This window comes from Dendrobates tinctorius, unplaced genomic scaffold (assembly GCF_039654945.1).
Source record: "Dendrobates tinctorius isolate UK_male_01 unplaced genomic scaffold, ASM3965494v1 ptg000060l, whole genome shotgun sequence".
In the NCBI taxonomy this organism is placed as follows: Eukaryota; Metazoa; Chordata; class Amphibia; order Anura; family Dendrobatidae; genus Dendrobates; species Dendrobates tinctorius.
Window position 1 is genome coordinate 43,692,850 of NW_027361728.1, and position 21,357 is coordinate 43,714,206.

The 21,357-nt window shown below is 41.2% G+C and overlaps 1 protein-coding gene across 2 annotated transcripts in view; it reads left to right on the plus strand.

The window, feature by feature from the left end:
• Positions 1-21,357, plus strand: part of LOC141092602 (transient receptor potential cation channel subfamily V member 6-like) — a 98,723-nt gene that overhangs the window by 67,620 nt on the left and 9,746 nt on the right. For both annotated transcript variants that reach the window (XM_073578930.1, XM_073578931.1), the window contains 4 exons: positions 6,342-6,542; positions 8,819-8,905; positions 9,902-9,978; positions 19,771-19,936. In XM_073578930.1, coding sequence (XP_073435031.1) covers positions 6,342-6,542; positions 8,819-8,905; positions 9,902-9,978; positions 19,771-19,936 — 531 coding nt within the window. The remainder of the gene's footprint in view (positions 1-6,341; positions 6,543-8,818; positions 8,906-9,901; positions 9,979-19,770; positions 19,937-21,357) is intronic.

Sequence of the window (21,357 nt, forward strand, 5' to 3'; positions counted from 1 at the left end):
ATCGGTCAACAATACAGAGCACTTTGCACAAGGAGAAGCTGTATGGGAGAGTGATGCGAAAGAAGCCGTTTCTGCAAACACGCCACAAACAGAGTCGCCTGAGGTATACAAAAGCACATTTGGACAAGCCAGTTACATTTTGGAAGAAGGTCCTGTGGACTGATGAAACAAAGATTGAGTTGTTTGGTCATACAAAAAGGCGTTATGCATGGAGGCTAAAAAACACAGCATTCCAAGAAAAACACTTGCTACCCACAGTAAAATTTGGTGGAGGTTCCATCATGTTTTGGGGCTGTGTGGCCAATGCCGGCACCGGGAATCTTGTTAAAGTTGAGGGGTCGCATGGATTCAACTCAGTATGAGCAGATTCTTGGCAATAATGTGCAAGAATCAGTGACGAAGTTGAAGTTACGCAGGGGATGGATATTTCAGCAAGACAATGATCCAAAACACTGCTCCAAATCTACTCAGGCATTCTTGCAGAGGAACAATTGCAATGTTCTGGAATGGCCATCCCAGTCCCCAGACCTGAATATCATTGAACATCTGTGGGATGATTTGCAGCGGGCTGTCCATGCTCAGTGACCATCAAACTTAACTGAACTGGAATTGTTTTGTAAACAGGAATGTATTTATTTTTTTTAGTGCCTTCCGCCACTCATAACAGAGGATTTCCTGAAATTTGAAGTTTCATGCAAATTTCAACATTTTGAAGTTCGATTAGTGGTTCACAAAAAAAAAATTCCCACTACCATTTCCCACACTGCTGAAATGTTGAACTATCATAGAGCGGTCTAAAGTCATTTTACGTGGCTGTGCAATTTCCCCATAATGCCCTGCTTTCAACCTGCTCTCAAGCTGATTGTTTGCCCCCGTTAAAATAAAAACACATATTCACCTTCCGTCCCAGCGGTGTTGGCACTCGTGGTCTCGGGACTCACCAGAAGTTGATATGTCACTTGAAGCTTGCACCCAATCAGCGCTGGCGTCACTGTCCCCGCCTTAGGACATAGAAGTAATCAACAGGAAGTCAGGACTGTGGCTACCTTCTAACTTCCTTACTAATTTAACTTTGAATGTGGGGACAGTGCCACCAGTGCCGATTGGGTGCAGGGCCTACGTGACATATCAACCTCAGGTGAGCCCAGAGACCGCGAGTGCTGACACCTCTAACAGAGCCAGCACGGTAGGAAAGTACAAGTGTTCTATTCTATTGGGGGCAAACATCAGATTGAGAAGGGGTTGTCCTAGTAGTGGACAACCCCGTTAAGCTCTTATCAGTAGGATCCTCTCTTCTGTAGACTAAAGTGTAACCTCTTATGATCAGTGGGGTCCTCTATCTCCATCTCTCTTTCCCTCTCTCTCCTCTGCCCCACATGAATTCTCTGAGCAATTACAAACTTTTCGGTATTCAGATTCACATTAATTTATTCAGCGAAAAATCACATTTTAGATGAAAATTCGGCAAAGTCGATGAATTCGAATTTTAAAATATTTGTTTATTCACAGTCTTTACCAAGGAGATGTGACTTACAGTTTAATACTTCAGACACATCCCCAGAGAATCTGCTAAGTCACGCTTCCTTGGTAAAGACCATACAAATTAGGACTAAATAAAAAGGCTCAAATCTCTGGGACCATATGGTGGATTTAAAATTAACAATCTGAATAATCAGAGATACAATGTGTTAGGCACTAGGATTCTTCCGCTGCGCAGGATAGATCCCAAACCTTATCTCGCTCTGTGGTCTCCCATTCTGGCCTGGCCACTGTGATTGTTGCTTAGCACAGACGCCGCTCCCAACATATTGCATTGCTTCGTAGTGTCCATGTGGTTACTGCTGACTCCCAAGCTAAGCCTATGGTAACCAGTGGTATACAGAGGCAGCCCTACCCTTTGGAGTCTAAGTCCAGAAATCATCTTACTGAGCATGTCTGTGATGTGGCGCATTCTCATTGGTGCTCGGTAGATAAACATCGGCGCTAGCAGGGCTTTGTGCAGCGCCTACGTTAGTCTACGATCAGCGGTTTTGTGCTAATCTGGACCCCCACGTACCTTATCACGTCACACCAGCAAATGAGACAAATCACTGGAAAGGTTTGTTGTAACAACAAACTTTCCTGGGCGATCTGAATCATCATAACGCTGTTTCTCCTCTGTTTTCCTGTCAGTGAGAGATTAGAGAAGAAACAGTGTGACAAGTGCTATTGGCAACAGCTGTGCCAGTCAGCGATCTTGTTATAAAGTAAAAAAACAGATAAGGCAGGTGAGGGTTAGTGCTATAGTTAGGATTAGTGTTAGGCCAGGGTCAAACTTGGGAGAAACTCGCACGAATCTCGCATCTCAATACCCGGCACTGTTGCCGGAACTCAGGACAGTAGCGCTCAGCTGTATTGAAATATATGCAGCCTCACACTCCAGTCCCGAGTGCTGGTGTAAGTGCTGCTTATTGAGATGCGAGACTCACACAAGTCTGACCCCAGCCTGAGGCTAAAGTTAGGGTTAAGCTAAAGTTAGGGTTAGGATTGAGGCTAAAATTAGGGTTAGGGTTGGGATTAGGGGTGTGTTAGGGTTGGGATTAGGCTTAGGGGTGTGTTGGGGTTAGGGTTGTGGTTAGGGTTATGGTTGGGATTAGTCTTAGGGGTATGTAGGTGTTAGGGTTGTGGTTAGGGTTATGGTTAGGGTTGGGATTAGGGTTAGGAGTGTGTTGGGGTTAGGGTTAGAATTAGAATTGGGGGGTTTCCACTGTTTAGTCACCTCAGGGGCTCTCCAAATGCAATATGGCATCCGATCTCAATTCCAGTTAATTCTGCGTTGAAAATGTGAAATGGTGCTCCTTCTCTTCCGAGCTCTGCCGTGCACCCAAACAGTGGTTTACCCCCACATATGGGGTATCGGCGTACTTAGGACAAATTGCACAACAATTTTGGGGGTTTAATTTCTCCTGTTACTCTTGGGAAAATAAAAATTTTGGGGCGAAAAGATTATTATTTTTTCACGTTATAAACTTCTATGTGCTCACCACACATCTAGATAAGTTCCTTGGGTGGTCTAGTTTCCAAAATGCAGTCACTTGTGAGGGGTTTATACTGTTTAGGCGCATCAGGGGCTCTGCAAACACAAGATGATGCCCACAGACCATTCCATCAAAGTCTGCACTCCAAAACCTCACAACTTCCCTTCCGAGCCCCGACGTGTGCCCAAACAGTAGTTTTCTCCCACATATGGCATACCAGCGTATTCAGGACAAATTGGACATCAACTTTTGGGGTCAAATTTCTCCTGTTTCCCTTGTGAAAAAAAATTGGGGGCTAAAATATCATTTTTGTGGCTTAAAAATGATTTTATTTTCACGGCTCTACGTTATAAACTTTTGTGAAGCACTTGGGGTTCAAAGTGCTCACCACACATCTAGATAAGTTCTTTCAGGGGTCTAGCTTCCAAAATGTTGCCACTTGTGGGAGGTTTCCACTGTTTAGGCATATCAGGGGCTCTCCAAGAGCGATACGGTGTCTGATCTCAATTCCAGCCAATCCTGCATTGAAAAAGTCTGACCCCGGCCTGAGGCTAAAGTTAGGGTTAAGCTAAAGTTAGGGTTAGGATTGAGGCTAAAATTAGGGTTAGGGTTGGGATTAGGGGTGTGTTAGGTTTATGGATAGGGTTGGGATTAGGCTTAGGGGTGTGTTGGGGTTAGGGTTGTGGTTAGGGTTATGGTTAGGGTTGGGATTAGGGGTAGGAGTGTGTTGGAGTTAGGGTTAGAATTAGAATTGGGGGGGTTTCCACTGTTTAGTCACCTCAGGGGCTCTCCAAACGCAACATGGCATCCGATCTTAATTCCAGTTAATTCTGCGTTGAAAATGTGAAATGGTGCTCCTTCCCTTCCGAGCTCTGCCGTGCACCCAAACAGTGATTTACCCCCACATATGGGGTATCGGGGTATCGGCGTACTTAGGACAAATTGCACAACAATTTTGGGGGTTTAATTTCTCCTGTTACCCTTGGGAAAATAAAAATTTTGGGGCGAAAAGATTATTATTTTTTTCACGTTATAAACTTCTATGTGCTCACCACACATCTAGATAAGTTCCTTGGGTGGTCTAGTTTCCAAAATGTGGTCACTTGTGAGGGGTTTATACTGTTTAGGCGCATGAGGGGCTCTGCAAACACAAGATGATGCCCGCAGACCATTCCATCAAAGTCTGCATTCCAAAACGTCGCAACTTCCCTTCCGAGCCCCGATGTGTGCCCAAACAGTAGTTTTCTCCCACATATGGCATACGAGCGTATTCAGGACAAATTAGACAACTTTTGGGGTCAAATTTCTCCTGTTTCCCTTGTGAAAATAAAAAATTGGGGGCTAAAATATCATTTTTGTGGCATAAAAATGATTTTTTTATTTTCACGGCTCTACGTTATAAACTTTTGTGAAGCACTTGGGGGTTCAAAGTGCTCACCACACATCTAGATAAGTTATTTCAGGGGTCTAACTTCCAAAATGTTGCCACTTGTGGGGGGTTTCCACTGTTTAGGCACATCAGGGGCTCTCCAAGCGCGACATGGTGTCTGATCTCAATTCCAGCCAATTCTGATTTGAAAAAGTCAAACGGCGCTCCTTCCCTTCCGAGCCCTGCCGTGCGCCCAAAAAGTGGTTTACCCCCACATATGGGGTATTGTTGTATTCAGGGGAAATTGCACAACAAATTTTGTTGCTCATTTTCTCTTTTTACACTTGTGAAAATAAAAAAAATGGTTCTGAAGTAAAATGTTTGTGAAAAAAAGTTAAATGTTAATTTTTCCTTCCATATAGCTTCAGTTCCTGTGAAGCACGTAAAGGGTTAATTAATCTACTTGAATGTGTTTTTGAGTACCTTGAGGGGTGCAGTTTTTTAGAATGGTATCACTTTTGGGTATTTTCTGTCATATTGACCCCACAAACTCACTTCAAATGTGAGGTGGACCCTAAAAAAATGGTTTTGTAAATTTGGTTGGAAAAACGAGAAATTGTTGGTCAACTTTTAACCCTTATAACTTCATTACAAAAAAATTATGTATCAAAAATTGTGCTGATGTAAAGTAGACATATGTGAAATGTTATTTATTAACTATTTTGTGCGATATGACTCTCTTATTTATGTGGATAAAATTAAAAGTTTGAAAATTGCGAAATTTTCAAAATTTTCGCCAAATTTACTTTTTTTAACAAATAAACGCATGTCATATCAAAGAAGTTTTACCACTATCATAAAGTACAATATGTCACAAGAAAACAACCTCAGAATCACTGGTATCCGTTGGAGCATTCTAGAGTTATGACCTCATAAAGTGACACTGGTCAGAATTAAAAAAATTGGCCCGGTCACGAAAGCAAAAACAGGCTCTGGCGCGAAAGGGTTAACAGGGTATTGCATACTTCTTATTCTTTTTAGAGCCACTCGGTGGTTAACTGAGTTTGGTACTTATATTAGTCAGTGCCGCTCGGTGGTTAGCTGAGCTTGGTACTTATATTTTCTGTGCCTCTCGGTGGTTAGCTTAGTTTGGTAATTATATTTTTTAGTGCCGATCGGCGGTTAGCTGAGCTTGGTATTCTGCATCCTGGTTCGCTCTGCATGGTTTTAACGCAGCGTATTCACTAGTTTTTTATCCATCATTTGTTCACACTATCAGCAGGTTAGCATCTCTGCACGGTGGACCCCGGGTTGCGATTGCACTTTATAATTTATTTTAATTTAGTGCAATCCGCCAACCCTAACATAATGGGAGTAAAATATGAGTTTAATCTGGCTACTTTTGACCTGGTGACTGGTCCTCTTTAAACAGTTGAATATAAAATATCATGAACAATAGAAAACCAAGTACGTCTCAGAAATAATGTAATATACAGTTCCTATAGGAAACAAAGTCTAGAGTACAGAACGAGGAAATTACGGTGTTATAGGAGTGAGGTACTCATCCTTATCAAATACTTAGAACTCTCCATTTAGTATTCGGTATCTCACAGGAGCTTGTGTAGAAGCCAGAAAGAACAGAAAAAGAAAAGATTGTATTGGACCTGAGCTGACCTTTCATTTAATTTAAATTGTTCAATTTGTCCAGATGAAACTTACTTTATATCCTACCAATTCTCTAACAAAGTGATGTCTAATCTGTTGTATTACAAAGTCCATTTTGGCTGCATTGAGGTTAATTTAGGTTTTAAAGGTTAATCTGTTTTATAAAGAGGAAATATATAATGTCCCATCCTAATGAAAAAAAAAACCTGCTAACAGAGTCTTCACAAAGTATTATTTCACTCTAACTTCTTATTTGTTCCTTTGTATTATCTTTTTTTCCCCAACCCAAGGCAAGAAATCTTTTGGAAATTACACCTTTAAAGGAACTGCTTCAGTATAAATGGTCTACTTATGGATATAAATATTTTTTGCTGTGCACTTTTCTGTATATTCTGTACACGATCATCTTGACTTTATGCTGCTTGTATCGGCCGCTAATGGAAGAGATCACAGACGGAGGAAAGAGAAAGATCATCACAAGGCCATTTTATGTAAGTGTTATATGCGCTATTCATTTCATTACAGCAATTCATCCTCATTGCAGAATGTCTTGAGACAGCACAATACAGTAATGCACTCATACATCTGTCTTTCAATGAATGACCCCGTTGCTAATAAAATGCTGCCAGGCATTGCTGCACAGATTAGAACCGTTTCTCTAAATCCATAAATTAGTCCATAGTTTATTGCTTATTCAAGCACTAATTAAAAGCTTCCCAAACGCCAAGTATGAAGTATATGTTTTAGATGAGTGTAACATCATAACTAGCTGCTGATAAACTATTATTAGGTCTTTTAAAACGGGATTCTCATCCAGTGATAGAATAGCCCCAAGTGATGACATTGTAGATTTTCATTTATGTTTTTTATTATTAACATTGCTTATAAAAAATATTATGACTATAAGTCCAGATCTATCTACCTGTTAACTGAATATTTTGGCTAAAGTTGATTCTTAGTGGCAAAATGTCCGAGAACTTGGACTCCCATCGATCTCGAATGTAGCTCTTTAGTGCTTTAACCTGGAGATTTGTAGATTAATTGGATAATTTAGGATTTAAAGGTTAATCTTTGCAATAAAAATGAAATAGACAGTATAATGAGCACATTTTGAGTACATTTCTGTACTTTCATTTTTTTCTCTTCCTTTCTTTCAAGATTTATCCATCGATAAAGCTGAGAACTTATTTTTTTAATGCCATCATTCACTTGGTCATATAACGTACAGAAAAACAAAAAAAGTCCCACACAGGCTTTCATGGTGGAAACCCCACCCACCCTTCTCATAATTGTGTCTTTGTTTCTTTGCATTTAATTTTGATGATGTTCACTGTGTAGTGAGAATGACCTGGTAACGAGATCTTACAGCTCAGTACAGTTACAGATACCAAAACTATAGAGATTTTCTTGTTTTACTGTTTTGACAATATTGTAAATGTTTAAAATATTTATCTCCACATTTTCTGACCCAGAACATTTCATATTTTTTTCCATTATTGGAGCTGTGTGAGAGCTTCCATTTTTCATAGTAGCAAACTGTAGTTTCTTTTGGTACCATTTTATGGTATATACAACTTTTCCATCGCTTTGTATTACATTTTTTGAGGAAGATGAGATGCAGGTTAGTCTCTGCAGTATAGCAGGAGTATGTTGCACTGAAGGTGCTCTGACCCAAAGATCCCACCAGTTTTGGAGCAGTGCATCCAAGACATGTAGCAGACAGCTTGTAAGCAGGGCCAAGGGCAAGGTATTTTGGTGCCCTGGGCAGATGAAGGCAATGGCACCCTCCACCTCCATGCCCCAAAGAAAAGGGATAGAGACTAAGGTAACAGGACCGACCCCTAATGCACCTTCCCCTCCAATGGGTCAGGTAAGAAGCTCTAATGACCACTTCCACTAGAAATGTTTCTTTTTTCACCAAAAATATTCAGTTAAAATAACAAAAAGTGGTGTACTTTATGGGTGTGACTTAATAGGGAATGCAATTTTAAAGTTAGGTACAGAATCATCCATTGTTTACAGACCATTTACACAATACAAGGGACAAAGATCCATATTCACCCCTGATGTCCTATATTTTAAATGTCAGACCCAAAGGATAGTCATGGAAACTAATAAAGCTTAATAAGGATGTCCACTACTAGGATAACTCCATCTCAATCCTAATGTTTGCCTCCGTTAAAACAAAAAGACCTATACTCCCCTCCTGTGCCGGCAGTATCGGCACTCACATTCCCAGGACTCTTGGAAGGTTATCTCATGTGAGCTCTGTGCACAATTAGCATTGGTGTCATTGTCCCTGCCTTTGGACATATCAGTAATCAAGAGGAACTGAGTGGATAGCGGCAGCTCTCACTTCCTGTTGATTACTTATCAAGAGTATGCTGAATGCCTGTGGCCGGAGGAAGGTAATGGATGGCCTTAGGCATTCCTCAATGTCAGTTTTTTGTGGGGTTTTTTTCAAAGTGCATCCCACTTGGAGAGGCAAGAGGTAGAGCCCTAGGTGGGTGCCTACCCCTCGTCCTGGCCCTGCTTGTATGCGTGCACTCCTTGCCCAAGTAAATCGAAAAGTTGCTTCTTGTACAAACACTTTGCAATTTTTTCTATTTTAGAAGATGAGACATCCATTTAACTTTGCCCTTTTCGATTAAACACTCACAGAAAATATAGCATTTCTAAAAATGTTATAATTGGTGAAATTAATTTACTGGATAGTGAGGGTTTACAGTTTATATAAGGCTAAAGTAATTACTGTTTCCATTTTTAGGATTCTTACAAAACAAAAGAAGACTACCTTCGATTAAGTGGAGAAATAATTGTCATTCTTGGCGGAATTCTAATTCTTATAATTGAGGTATGGATCCTGGAAGCATGCTAAATGCAAATTAAAGAGGTTGTTCAATGGAAAAAGAAATATTTTACAAGGATTCAAATTAATAGAATAAAATAAAAAAAATACAATTATCAATACTTACTCTGACTGATCCCCTGCAACTTCCATTACAACTCTTCTTTGGTCCCTGCTTCTGGGCCCTCTCTCAACCCTTTGAAAAATATTTGTTAGAGGCTGAAAAATTAGTGTAACATTATAGGTCCCACAAGCTGAGATGGTAATGGATAACGCATACGTCAAATAGGTAAAACAATTTAAAGGGTTTTTCTACTAGTTTATGTCCATATGTCCACAGGATTGGTCCGCAATATCAGATCAGAAACTGTAAAACACCCACAGAGTATATGTTCTCAGTACTGGTGGCAGGACGGCTTTTAGTTGTAGCACAGCTCTGTCAACTGTGCAGTGGCCACTGCTAGGTACTGTATATCTGGCCACTATTGCTACTAATGCTAACATCCACCACTACCAGGACTGAGAACAGCTGATTGGGTGGGGTGTTGGACAGTTTTGGATTTGATATTGATGACTCATCTCAAGATTAGGTCTTCAATGTAAAACTTGTGGAACAACCTCCTAATTTCAATGCAAATTGTGATTTTCTTTATAAACTGATCTCAGTTGTACGAGAAATACAATTAAAGCAAATATGAAAGCTCAGCACATCTGACAGCACAGTAATTTAGAATATGTCTGCATAGTATGAATGTATGGCTTGTGTAGATTGTGTAGACTTCCCCTGGTGCTTCAGTTTTCTCAAACACTCGAAACAATGTTCCTACTGTGATAATGGTGTGATATTAGTGGTAATAATAAAATTAGATTACTTGACCAAAGCAAACTTGATCTAACCTGTCATGAAATCTGTGTATAATACTGATTGATATGGTGCCTATATAAAATATCAGGAAATAAATATTATGATACATTTGTTTATGTATTATACATACATTTTAGGTTGCTCAATTAGTCAGAAAGGGGCCAAGACGCTTTTTTGGAAACACAGTGAGAGGTGGACCATTTCACATCATAATGTAAGTGCATTTTTGTTATTACTTACAGAATCTAAGGGTTTAGCCAAGGGGAGAGGGGAAACATCTGACCTGGTCGCCTACCTAGGTAAACACATGTATAGGTGCACCATAAGTATAGCAAATGTTGTAGGGACCTTAATACATGACAATGGTGTTACTAAATGTAAAAGACTAGATCAATATTACCACCACACAGTGACCACATGGTTGGAGATGCCAGCTCTGCAGACTATATAGGGGTCTCAGCACAGATAAAACTAGAAAGTCACTGGTGATGCCATTACATTTCCTTTTCAGCCTCTTCCATCCGGACCAAAAATGCATGAGGACTTCTTCCAGAAGCAACCTGTCTGCAGAATATGCTACACAGACATTTGAGTTTTCAAATTTCCTACTCTATCCTCACTTACAGTTGTGGCCAAAAGTATTGACACTCCTGCAATTCTGTCAGATAATACTCAGTTTCTTCCTGAAAATGATTGCAAACACAAATTCTTTGGTATTATTATCTTCATTTAATTTGTCTTAAATGAAAAAACACCAAACATAAAAAAGAGGGTGGACAAAAGTATTGGCACTGTTCGAAAAATCATGTGATGCTTCTCTAATTTGTGTAATTAACAGCACCTGTAACTTACCTGTGGCACCTAACAGGTGTTGGCAATAACTAAATCACACTTGCAGCCAGTTGACATGGATTAAAGTTGACTCAACCTCTGTCCTGTGTCCTTGTGTGTACCACATTGAGCATGGAGAAAAGAAAGAAGACCAAAGAACTGTCTGAGGACTTGAGAAACCAAATTGTGAGGAAGCATGAGCAATCTCAAGGCTACAAGTCCATCTCCAAAGACCTGAATGTTCCTGTGTCTACCGTGCGCAGTGTCATCAAGAAGTTTAAAGCCCATGGCACTGTGGCTAATCTCCCTAGATGTGGACGGAAAAGAAAAATTGACAAGAGATTTCAACGCAAGATTGTGCGGATGTTGGATAAAGAACCTCGACTAACATCCAAACAAGTTCAAGCTGCCCTGCAGTCCGAGGGTACAACAGTGTCAACTCGTACTATCCGTCGGCGTCTGAATGAAAAGGGACTGTATGGTAGGAGACCCAGGAAGACCCCACTTCTTACCCTGAGACATAAAAAAGCCAGGCTGGAGTTTGCCAAAACTTACCTGAAAAAGCCTAAAACATTTTGGAAGAATGTTCTCTGGTCAGATGAGACAAACGTAGAGCTTTTTGGGCAAAGGCATCAACATAGAGTTTACAGGAGAAAAAAAGAGGCATTCAAAGAAAAAAACACGGTCCCTACAGTCAAACATGGCAGAGGTTCCCTGATGTTTTGGGGTTTCTTTGTTGCCTCTGCTTGACTGCCTCTGCTTGACTGCTTGACCGTGTGCATTGCATTATGAAGTCTGAAGACTACCAGCAAATTTTGCAGCATAATGTAGGGCCCAGTGTGAGAAAGCTGGGTCTCCCTCAGAGGTCATGGGTCTTCCAGCAGGACAATGACCCAAAACACACTTCAAAAAGCAATAGAAAATGGTTTGAGAGAAAGCACTGGAGACTTCTAAGGTGGCCAGCAATGAGTCCAGACCTGAATCTCATAAAACACCTGTGGAGAGATCTAAAAATGGCAGTTTGGAGAAGGCACCCTTCTAATATCAGGGACCTGGGGCAGTTTGCCAAAGAAGAATGGTCTAAAATTCCAGCAGAGCAATGTAAGAAACTCATTGATGTTTACCGGAAGCGGTTGGTCGCAGTTATTTTGGCTAAAGGTTGTGCAACCAAGTATTAGGCTGAGGGTGCCAATACTTTTGTCTGGCCCATTTTTTGGAGTTTTGTGTGAAATGATCAATGTTTTGCTTTTTGCGTCATTCTCTTTTGTGTTTTTTCATTTAATACAAATTAAATGAAGATAATAATACCAAAGAATTTGTGTTTGCAATCATTTTCAGGAAGAAACTGAGTATTATCTGACAAAATTGCAGGGGTGTCAATACTTTTGGCCACAACTGTATCACCAACCTACGCACACTCCCCATCCCTTTTCCCATAACCTGCACCTGCTGTGTGGCTTTAAATACTGTACTTAAGCTACTGTACACTACTTGGACAATCCCTTCTTGATCTAAATGTTTGGCTCTGATAAAACAAAAAACTATACTCAAGTCCCGTGCTGGTGCCGTTCCAACAGTGTAAGCACTTGCGGTCCCATGCTATCGTGCGGTTGTTGTGACATGTAATCCCGGCTCCCAATCAACGCCGACGTCACTGTCAACACCTTCGGACAAACTGAACATGAAAAGGGCTGCAGCTGATCTCTCACTTCTTCATGTTCAATTTGACAGGAAGCGTGAGCATTAACGCCAGTGCTTATTGGGCGCTGAGGTCACGTGTCACAACAACTGCATGGGAGCCCTGGATAGAGAGAGTGCCAACACCATGGAAACTGCGCCAGAATGGGAGGTGAGTATAGGCCTTTTTATTTTATTGGGGCCAAGCGTAGGGAATTAGAAGTTGTCCAAGTAGTGGACAACTTCTTTAAGGAAAAATGCCATGCTAAAATAATCCCACCGAAAGAGTGTCTAACAGTACCTTTTAAAATTGTCAGATAGTGCTCTAAAAGTAGAGCCAAACAGTGCCACAATCGGGTAATAGTGATCTCCTTAATAGTACACCTCCTGGTGCCCCACAAAGTAATAATTGCCCACCATTTGTTATCATTCCTAGTAATATTACCACTTTTTTTTGCCCTAAAGACAGTAATAATATCCACTTATGCCTCTTGATTGCCTCCTTAAAAAGTAATATTGCCCCTAATCAAAGTATATTGGTAAGGTAGATAGCTAAAAGTTAAATCAATGCAGCCTATAAATTCAATATACAGTGGGTACGGAAAGTATTCAGGCCCCTTTAACTTTTTCACTCTGTTTCATTGCAGCCATTTGGTAAATTAAAAAAAGATAATTTTTTTTGTTAATGTACAATCTGCACCCCATCTTGACTGAAAAAAAACAGAAATGTAGAAATTTTTGCAAATTTATTAAAAAAGAAAAACAGAAATATCACATGGTCATAAGTGTTCAGACCCTTTGCTCAGTATTGAGTAGAAGCACCCTTTTGAGCTAGTACAGCCATAAATCTTCTTGGGAATGATACAATAAGTTTTTCATACCTGGATTTGGGGATCCTCTGCCATTATTCCTTGCAGATCGGTGAATGTTGGTGGACAGCCATTTTCAGGTCTCTCCAGAGATGCTCAATTGGGTTCGGGTTAGGGCTCTGGCTGGGCCAGTCAAAAATGGTCACAGAGCTGTTCTGAAGTCACTCCTTTGTTATTTTAGCTGTGCGCTTAGGTCATTGTCTTGTTGGAAGGTGAACCTTCGGTCAAGTCTGAGGTCCAGAGCACTCTGGAAGAGGTTTTCATCCAGAATCTCTGTCCTTGGCCGCATTCAAGTTTCCTTCAATTGCAACCAGTCATCCTGTCCCTGCAGCTGAAGAAACATCCTCATAGCATGATGTTGCCACCACCATGTTTTACTGTTGGGATTGTATTGGGCAGGTGATGATCAGTGCCTGTTTTTTTCCCACACATACCGCTTACAAATATCACCAAAAAAGTCTATCTTTGTATCTTCAGACCAAAGAATCTTATTTCTCATTGTCTGGGAGTCCTTCATGTGTTTTTTTAGCAAACTCTATGCAGGCTTTCACATGTTTGGCACTGAGGAGAGGTTTCCGTCGGGCCACTCTGCCATAAAGGCCCGACTGGTGGAGGGCTGCAGTGATAGTTGAGTTTGTGGAACTTTCTCCCATCTCGCTAATGCATCTGTAGAGCTCAGCCACAGTGATCTTGGGGTCCTTTACCTCTCACCAAGGCTCTTCTCCCACGATTGCTCAGTTTGGTTGGAGGGTCAGATCTTGGAAGACTTCTGGTGGTCCAAAACTTCTTCCATTTAAGGATTATGGAGGCCACTGTGCTCTTGGGAACATTGAGTACTGCAGAAATTCTTTTGTAACCTTGGCCAGATGTGTGCCTTGCCACAATTCTGTCTCTGAGCTCCTTGGCTAGTTCCTCTGACCTCATGATTCTCATTTATAATAATAATAATAATAATAAATTTTATTTTTATAGCGCCGACATATTCCGCAGCACTTTACATTTCAGAGGGGATTTGTACAGACAATAGACATTACAGCATAACAATAATCACATACAGTAGATTATAACATACAGTAGATTATAACACATACCAAGAGGAAAGAGGGCCCTGCTCGCAAGCTTACAGTCTATGAGGAAAGAGGGAGACACGAAAGGTAGGTGGTAACAGTTACCCTGAATTGTATGGACCAGTCATAATGTTAAGTGTGTAACAGTACAGACACAGAGGGCTAATGGAGGCATAAAGCATGTGGGAACATGATGCGGGGAACCTGGTTATGGTAAAACTTTTGGCTCTGCCACACAGGGATAGATTAGGTTAATGTGTTGGGGTGGTAGGCCAGTCTGAATAAATGCGTTTTCAGGACACGCTTAAAATTGTGGGGATTGGGGACTAATCGTATTGACCTGGGAAGTGCATTCCAAAGAATTGGTGCGGCACGTGTAAAGTCTTGGAGACGGGAGTGGGAGGTTCTGACTATTGAGGATGCTAATCTCAGGTCATCAGCAGAACGGAGGGCGCGGGTAGGGTGGTATACTGAAACAAGGGAGGAGATGTAGAGTGGATGGGTAGCCAGTGTAATGACTGGCACAAGGTAGAGGCATCAGTGTAACGATTGGTGAGGAATATGATCCTGGCTGCAGCATTCAAGACAGATTGGAGGGGGGAGAGTTTGGTAAGAGGGAGACCGATTAGAAGAGAGTTACAATAGTCGAGACGAGAATGAATAAGAGAAACAGTAAGAGTTTTTGCAGAGTCAAAAGTAAGAAAAGGTCGAATTCTAGAAATGTTTTTGAGGTGCAGATGACAAGAGCGAGCCAGTGATCGAATGTGGGGGGCAAAGGAAAGCTCGGAATCAAGTATGACCCCAAGACAGCGGGCCTGTTGCTGGGGAGTAATAGTGGAACCACACACAGAAATGGCAATGTCGGGTATAGGTACATTAATAGAGGGAGGAAACACCAGGAGTTCAGTCTTTGACAGGTTCAGTTTCAGATATAGTGAGGACATGATATTAGACACAGCGTTTAGACATTTGGTTTGACATGCACTGTGAGCTGTGAAGTCCTTTCAGTTTAATTAAACACAGCTGGACTCCAATGAAGGAGTAGAACCATCTCAAGGTCGATCACCAAAAAATGGACAGCATGTGACTTAAATAAGAGTATCTGAGCAAAGGGTCTGAATACCTATGACCATCTGATAATTGTTTTTCTTTTTTAATTAATTTGCAAAGCTTTCTACATATCTGTTTTTTTTTCAGTCAAGATGGGGTGCAGAGTGTACATTAATGAGAAAAAATAAACTTTTTTTGAATTTACCAAATGGCTGCAATGAAACAAGGGGTCTGAATACTTTCCGTACTCACTGTAGTTCAATTGTGGTGGACATCATCAGGCTTGGAGAAATTTCTGGACTCTGTATAGGACTATTTGTATTGAAATAAAGAAAAAATATGTTCAATGGGCACTGGTGTTAAAGGGCATAAAACTATTTATAACAACATAATATACAGTGGGGAAAAAAGTATTTAGTCAGCCACCAATTGTACAAGTTCTCCCACTTAAAAAGATGAGAGAGGCCTGTAATTGACATCATAGGTAGACCACAACTATGAGAGTCAAAATGAAAAAACAAATTCAGAAAAATCACCTTGTCTGATTTGACAAGATTTATTATGGAAATTGTGGTGGAAAATAAGTATTTTGTCATTAACAAAAGTTCATCTCAATATTTTTTTATATATTCTTTGTTGGCAAAGACAGAGGTCAAATGTTTTCTGCAAGTCTTCCCAAGGTTGGCACACAGTTGGTGGTATGTTGGCCCATTCGTCATGTAGATCTCCTCTAGAGCAGTGATGTTTCGGGCCTGTCGCTGGGCAACACATACTTTCAAATCCTTCCAAAGGTTTTCTATGGGGTTGAGATCTGGAGACTGGCTTGGCCACTCCAGGACCTTCATATGCTTCTTACGAATCTACTCCTTTGCTGCCCTGGTGGTGTACTTGAGATCATTATCATGTTGAAAGACCCATCCATGTTTCATCTTCAATGCCCTTGCTGATGGAAGGAGGTTTGCACTACAAATCTCACTATACATGGCCCCATTCATTCTTTCATGTACACGGATCAGTCATCCTGGTCCCTTTGCAGAGAAACAGCCCCAAATCATGATGTTGCAACCCCCATGCTTCACAGTAGGTAAAGGTGTTCTATGGATGCAACTCAGCATTTTGTCTCCTCCAAACACGACAAGTTTTGTTTCTACCAAACAGTTCTACTTTGGTTTCATCAGAGCATATGACATTCTCCCAATGCTCTTCTGGATAATCCAAATGGTCTCTTGGGCCCGGACATGTACTGGTTTAAGCATGGGGACACGTGTGGCACTGCAGGATCTGAGTCCCTGGCGGCACAGTGTGTTACTGATGGTAGCCTTTGTTACCGTGGTCCCAGCTCTACACAGGTCATTTACTAGGTCCACCCGTGTGGTTCTGGGATATTTGCTCACTGCTCTTGTGATCATTTTGACCCCGTGGGGTGAGATCTTGAAGGCGTCCCAGATTGAGGGAGTCTATCAGTGGTCTTGTATATCTTCCATTTTCTTATTATTACTCCAACAGTTGATTTCATCACACCAAGCTGCTTGCCTATTGCAGATTCAGTTTTCCCAGCCTGGTGCAGGGTTACAATTTTGTTTCTGGCATCCTTCGACAGCTCTTTGGTCTTCACCACAGTGGAGTTTGGAGTCTGACTGGTTGAGGTTGTGGACAGGTGTCTTTTATACTGATAACAAGTTCAAACAGGTGCCATTACTACAGGTAATGAGTGGAGGACAGAGTAGCCTCTTAAAGAAGTTACAGAGGTCTGTGAGAGCCAGAAATCTTGCATGTTTTTAGGTGACCAAATACTTATTTTCCACCATAATTTGCTAAATAAATCTTGCCAAATCAGACATGTTGATTTTCTGGATTTGTTTTCTTGTTTTGACTCTCATAGTTGTGGTCTACCTATGATGTCAATTACATAGGTAATTTTTAATTGGGAGAACTTGCACAACTGGTGGCTGACTAAATACTTTCTTTCCCTACTGTATTGTTCCCATTGTTTAGTTTTGGTCAGTGGAAATGCTGGTCCTGATGACACCTAATGATCTCTCAAAGCAAGGTGAGCTTATGCGGCTCACCGTAAACTCTTATACTTTGGTTAAAATATTACTTTTATTTAAATTGATTAAAAATTAATTACCAAATCGTGAACAAAACATCATCACCAAGTTATTTAAAGGAGAAGATAGACGCCACAGGGAGGTGCCTGCCCCTGTAGCAACCTGAGTCTCCCTACCTACCAGCGGAGGTTGGCACCCTAAACACCTGCGTAATGGTGCCCCTGCTCATCGACGGCTCACCCTACTAGCCCTAAAAGGCTGTGTGCACACGCTGGGGATTCTGCTGCGGTTCCGCACCGGATTTGTCCCTGCGAATCCGCAGCAGTTACTGCTGCGGTGTACAGTACCATTATTCCCTATGGGAATTAAAAAACGCTGTGCAGACGCTGCGGAATTTTCCACACGGAAAAAAGTACTTTTACTTAGATAGGAACGAAAATAATGCAAGCAGACTTTCCCTATATGGCCATAGCCTATTCTTGCATCCTGGTTATATGACCGACTGTGGGAGTTGGCACACTGGAACCTTTTAGAATGGCATCCCCGCTAGTACAGGAGAATATCACACTGTCCCTTTCTCTTTGTAAGATAAAGGATAAAGTGCTTAGTGCTGGACAAGATAAAAGACACTTTAACCATATGTGAGAGGGGTGGCTCATTATATAAAGAAATTGCTATTGTCAGGTAGCTAAATAGAAAATACGGTGGTTATGTAAATAGGAGCAGTGAAAAAGTGCACATAGGTACAAACATAGGTGCCAGAATTATAACAATATCTAATATCTCTGGCAATTAGGAATATTCTCTGTATAAAAGCATGTACAATACATAAACAGATTAGTTAGCAAGTGGCTGATATATTTATGCAAGTCCTCTTATATTTGATAAAACAGTACTATATCATTTCTTTTTCTGCTAGTCATATACTCATGCAAGACCACACCATAATGTTAAGAGTGAATCACATAATAACTCGTATACCATGTTAGCTCTTGAAACCAGATATAGGTAAAAATAGTCCAAATTCACCCTTCAAGGATGACAAGATAGACAATAACCCACAACCACCAGTTATAGCCACACCAAACAATAGAAATACATGCTAAGTTGTGGCTTGCTGCAACTCTCCGCTATAAATCAAGTAAGAGAATACAGATTGATCCTTATACATAATACTAGATGATGGCCTGATTCTAACGTTCAAAAGATGGTCCAGGACGATCCACCACGATCGGCGATCTCGCAGAGGGGGCCTGGTCGCTGCTGCGTGTCACACTGAGGCTAAGTACCCACGCTGCAGAAATGCTGCGGAAATTTCTGCAACTCCCGCCACGGGAAAAACGCGTGCGAATTTGCATGCATTTTCCTGCGAAAAACATGCAATTTTCGCGTGCGGAATTCAAGCGCATTCCAAGCGATTTGAAGCATCGCTTGGGATGTGATTGACAGGTTGGTCACACCTATACAGCATCAATAGTAAAAGATAGAATGTAAAAAATAATAATAAAAAAAAAAGGTTATTCTCACCTTCCGACGGCCCCCGATCTCCTCTCCACGCTCCCGGCATCTTCTGGTCCCAGTAATGCTTAGCGCGAAGGACCGGAGATGACGTCACTCTCGCGAGAGCGCGACGTCATCAGCGGTCTTTCGCGCAAAGCATTACTGCGACCGGAAGATGCCGGGCGCATGGTGAGGAGGGAAAGAGTCCGGAGGCCGTCGGAAGGTGAGTATATCACTATATTTTATTTTAATTCTATTTTTTACAGGTTTATGGTACCCAGGGCCTGGAGGAGAGTCTCCTCTACTCCGAACCCTGGGTACCATCCGCACATTGAACGCTGCGCCGGTCATCTCCCGGCTGCGTCGCCGCTGACCTCCGTGCAGCAGATGACCCGCGGCAGCCACAGATCTCCCGACGGTAGCGGTGACGTGTCGCTCGAATGCCACGCCAATTCGCGGCCGAACTCCGCCTGTCGCTGATTGGTCGGCGCAACCAATCAGCGACGCGGGATTTCCGTTACAGACAGAATTAGGCGACTATATAGTAGATGATACAAAATATGCAACAATCATCTATTATAGATGAAGCAAATGATTATACTCTAAGCTAGATTGCAGCTCGCTGCAACCCTCAAACTGCAGCTTGCCCGTTTCCCCTTTTGCAAGGTTCATCAGGAGTGTAATGGACAGCAAATAGCTTATAGTTGTCCATGTTCAATTAGGGCTTAGTGGCCAAACCATGGACCATGCCTCGGAACAATTTCCTACTTGGTGTGATGTAGCACTAAAAGGTAAATGACAAAGTTTCTTGTTTTTACAAGCACTTTGCATTTTTTAACTATTTAATAAGATAAGACAACCCTATAAGGGAGGTCACTTAATTTTTAAAATTTTCTTTATAGAAAATCATCCTAAAATATGATGCTGCATTAGATGAATAACAGCTTTCTTTTTTTTGTAGGCTACTGTATGCCTGCTTTATTATAGCCATGGTAATGATGCGTTTGCTAAACACTGAAGAGGAGACAATCGTGATGTCATTATCTCTAATAAGTGGATGGTGCAACTTGATCTACTTTGCTCGCGGATTCAAACTGCTTGGTCCTCTGTGTATAATGATTCAGAAGGTAAAAAGAATCACTGGCCTCAGTGGTCACTTGTTCTTTTCCTTACTCAAGGCTGAGTACTCATTAGGCCAAGCGTTCAGATTATTTTCAGATGTCAGTGATTTCCAATAATTTTTTTGTTGTTCATGATGGAATCCATTAAAGTACTCTCTTAGAGAGCTCATAATTCAGAAAAGTTTGTTGAGGAGTCAGGTGTGACCATAATTCTAGACCTGACTTTTATAATAGCTTTAATGACAACATTGACAGATTCCATATCATTGTGTTTGAGAAAGCTGAAATTAATTTGTCATAACTAGTGATAGTCTTCTGCTGTCTTTTTAGGAAACCACGAGCAGCTTTCTCCAAACACCAGTTCATCACACTGTAGTTTCTTAGACAATGTACCCAATATCATTGCAAAATACAGGGCAAACTTCATATCCCAGGGCCTGGACTAAACTCTTAACTTTCTAAGCTTTTTGGCAGAAACATAAAGGGGGTTTCTCAAGTTCCAGACATATCCAAAGAGTGAAACGTGTATTCATAGGATAAACTCACCCACCTTTCCAATGCTACTACTTTCTTCTCCTTCACACCAATCATTTAGCTGCAGCAATAATGTACTATCGCTGCAGTTAACCATTAGTTTCAGTGGTGAATCACATGAAGGCCAGAACAGCACATCAACATAGCAGCCCCATCAATGGGGGGGGATTGGAAAAGAACTGTACTTTCAACAAACGCATAAATTGTTGGTACATGCATGTATATTAGAATTTGTAATATGTCTCATCAGAAAAAGCTGCTTCTTTTCTCACTTGTCAGCCAGTTGTTCCTTTCCCCTTCGACTTTGTCATCCACTCTACAAACAAAAAATTGCTAAAATCTGTCTTGTTCAGATAAGAGGATCTGCAGGTTCACTGTGGTGTTGTGACACAGCCCAATATACTCTATGGAGAGGGGAGGGAAGAGGTGGAGTAAGGAACAGGGAGAGGAAACAGGCAGAGGGAGAAATAGAATGATCAAGCTGAACTTTTTAACAAGTCATTCACATCACTTCAGAGCTGATTCACATCCAGAAAACTCAGTATTGCTGCATAAAATCCTCCAAGTTATTGCTTGTCTCTGTGTGCAAACAAATGAATGAAAAGCAGGAACACCTCTCTGCGTGTTGTGCTTTGTATGGGGGAGATCACTGAAGATAGACTCCTTCACCCAGATCTCAGCAGATCAAAAACTAGAGGTGCTGAGGGTAAAATTGATAAAAATGCAGAAAATAAGTCATATCATGCCCAGAAATTGTTATTTGTCATGTACACACAGGCTGGCTTATTCTGAAAAGTTACCTGAAAGTACAGCTACTTTTTAGCTACTTTCACCCTAGGGACACATTTATCAGAAACTCAAAAACAATAAGTGAACATTTTATATTTGTTAAG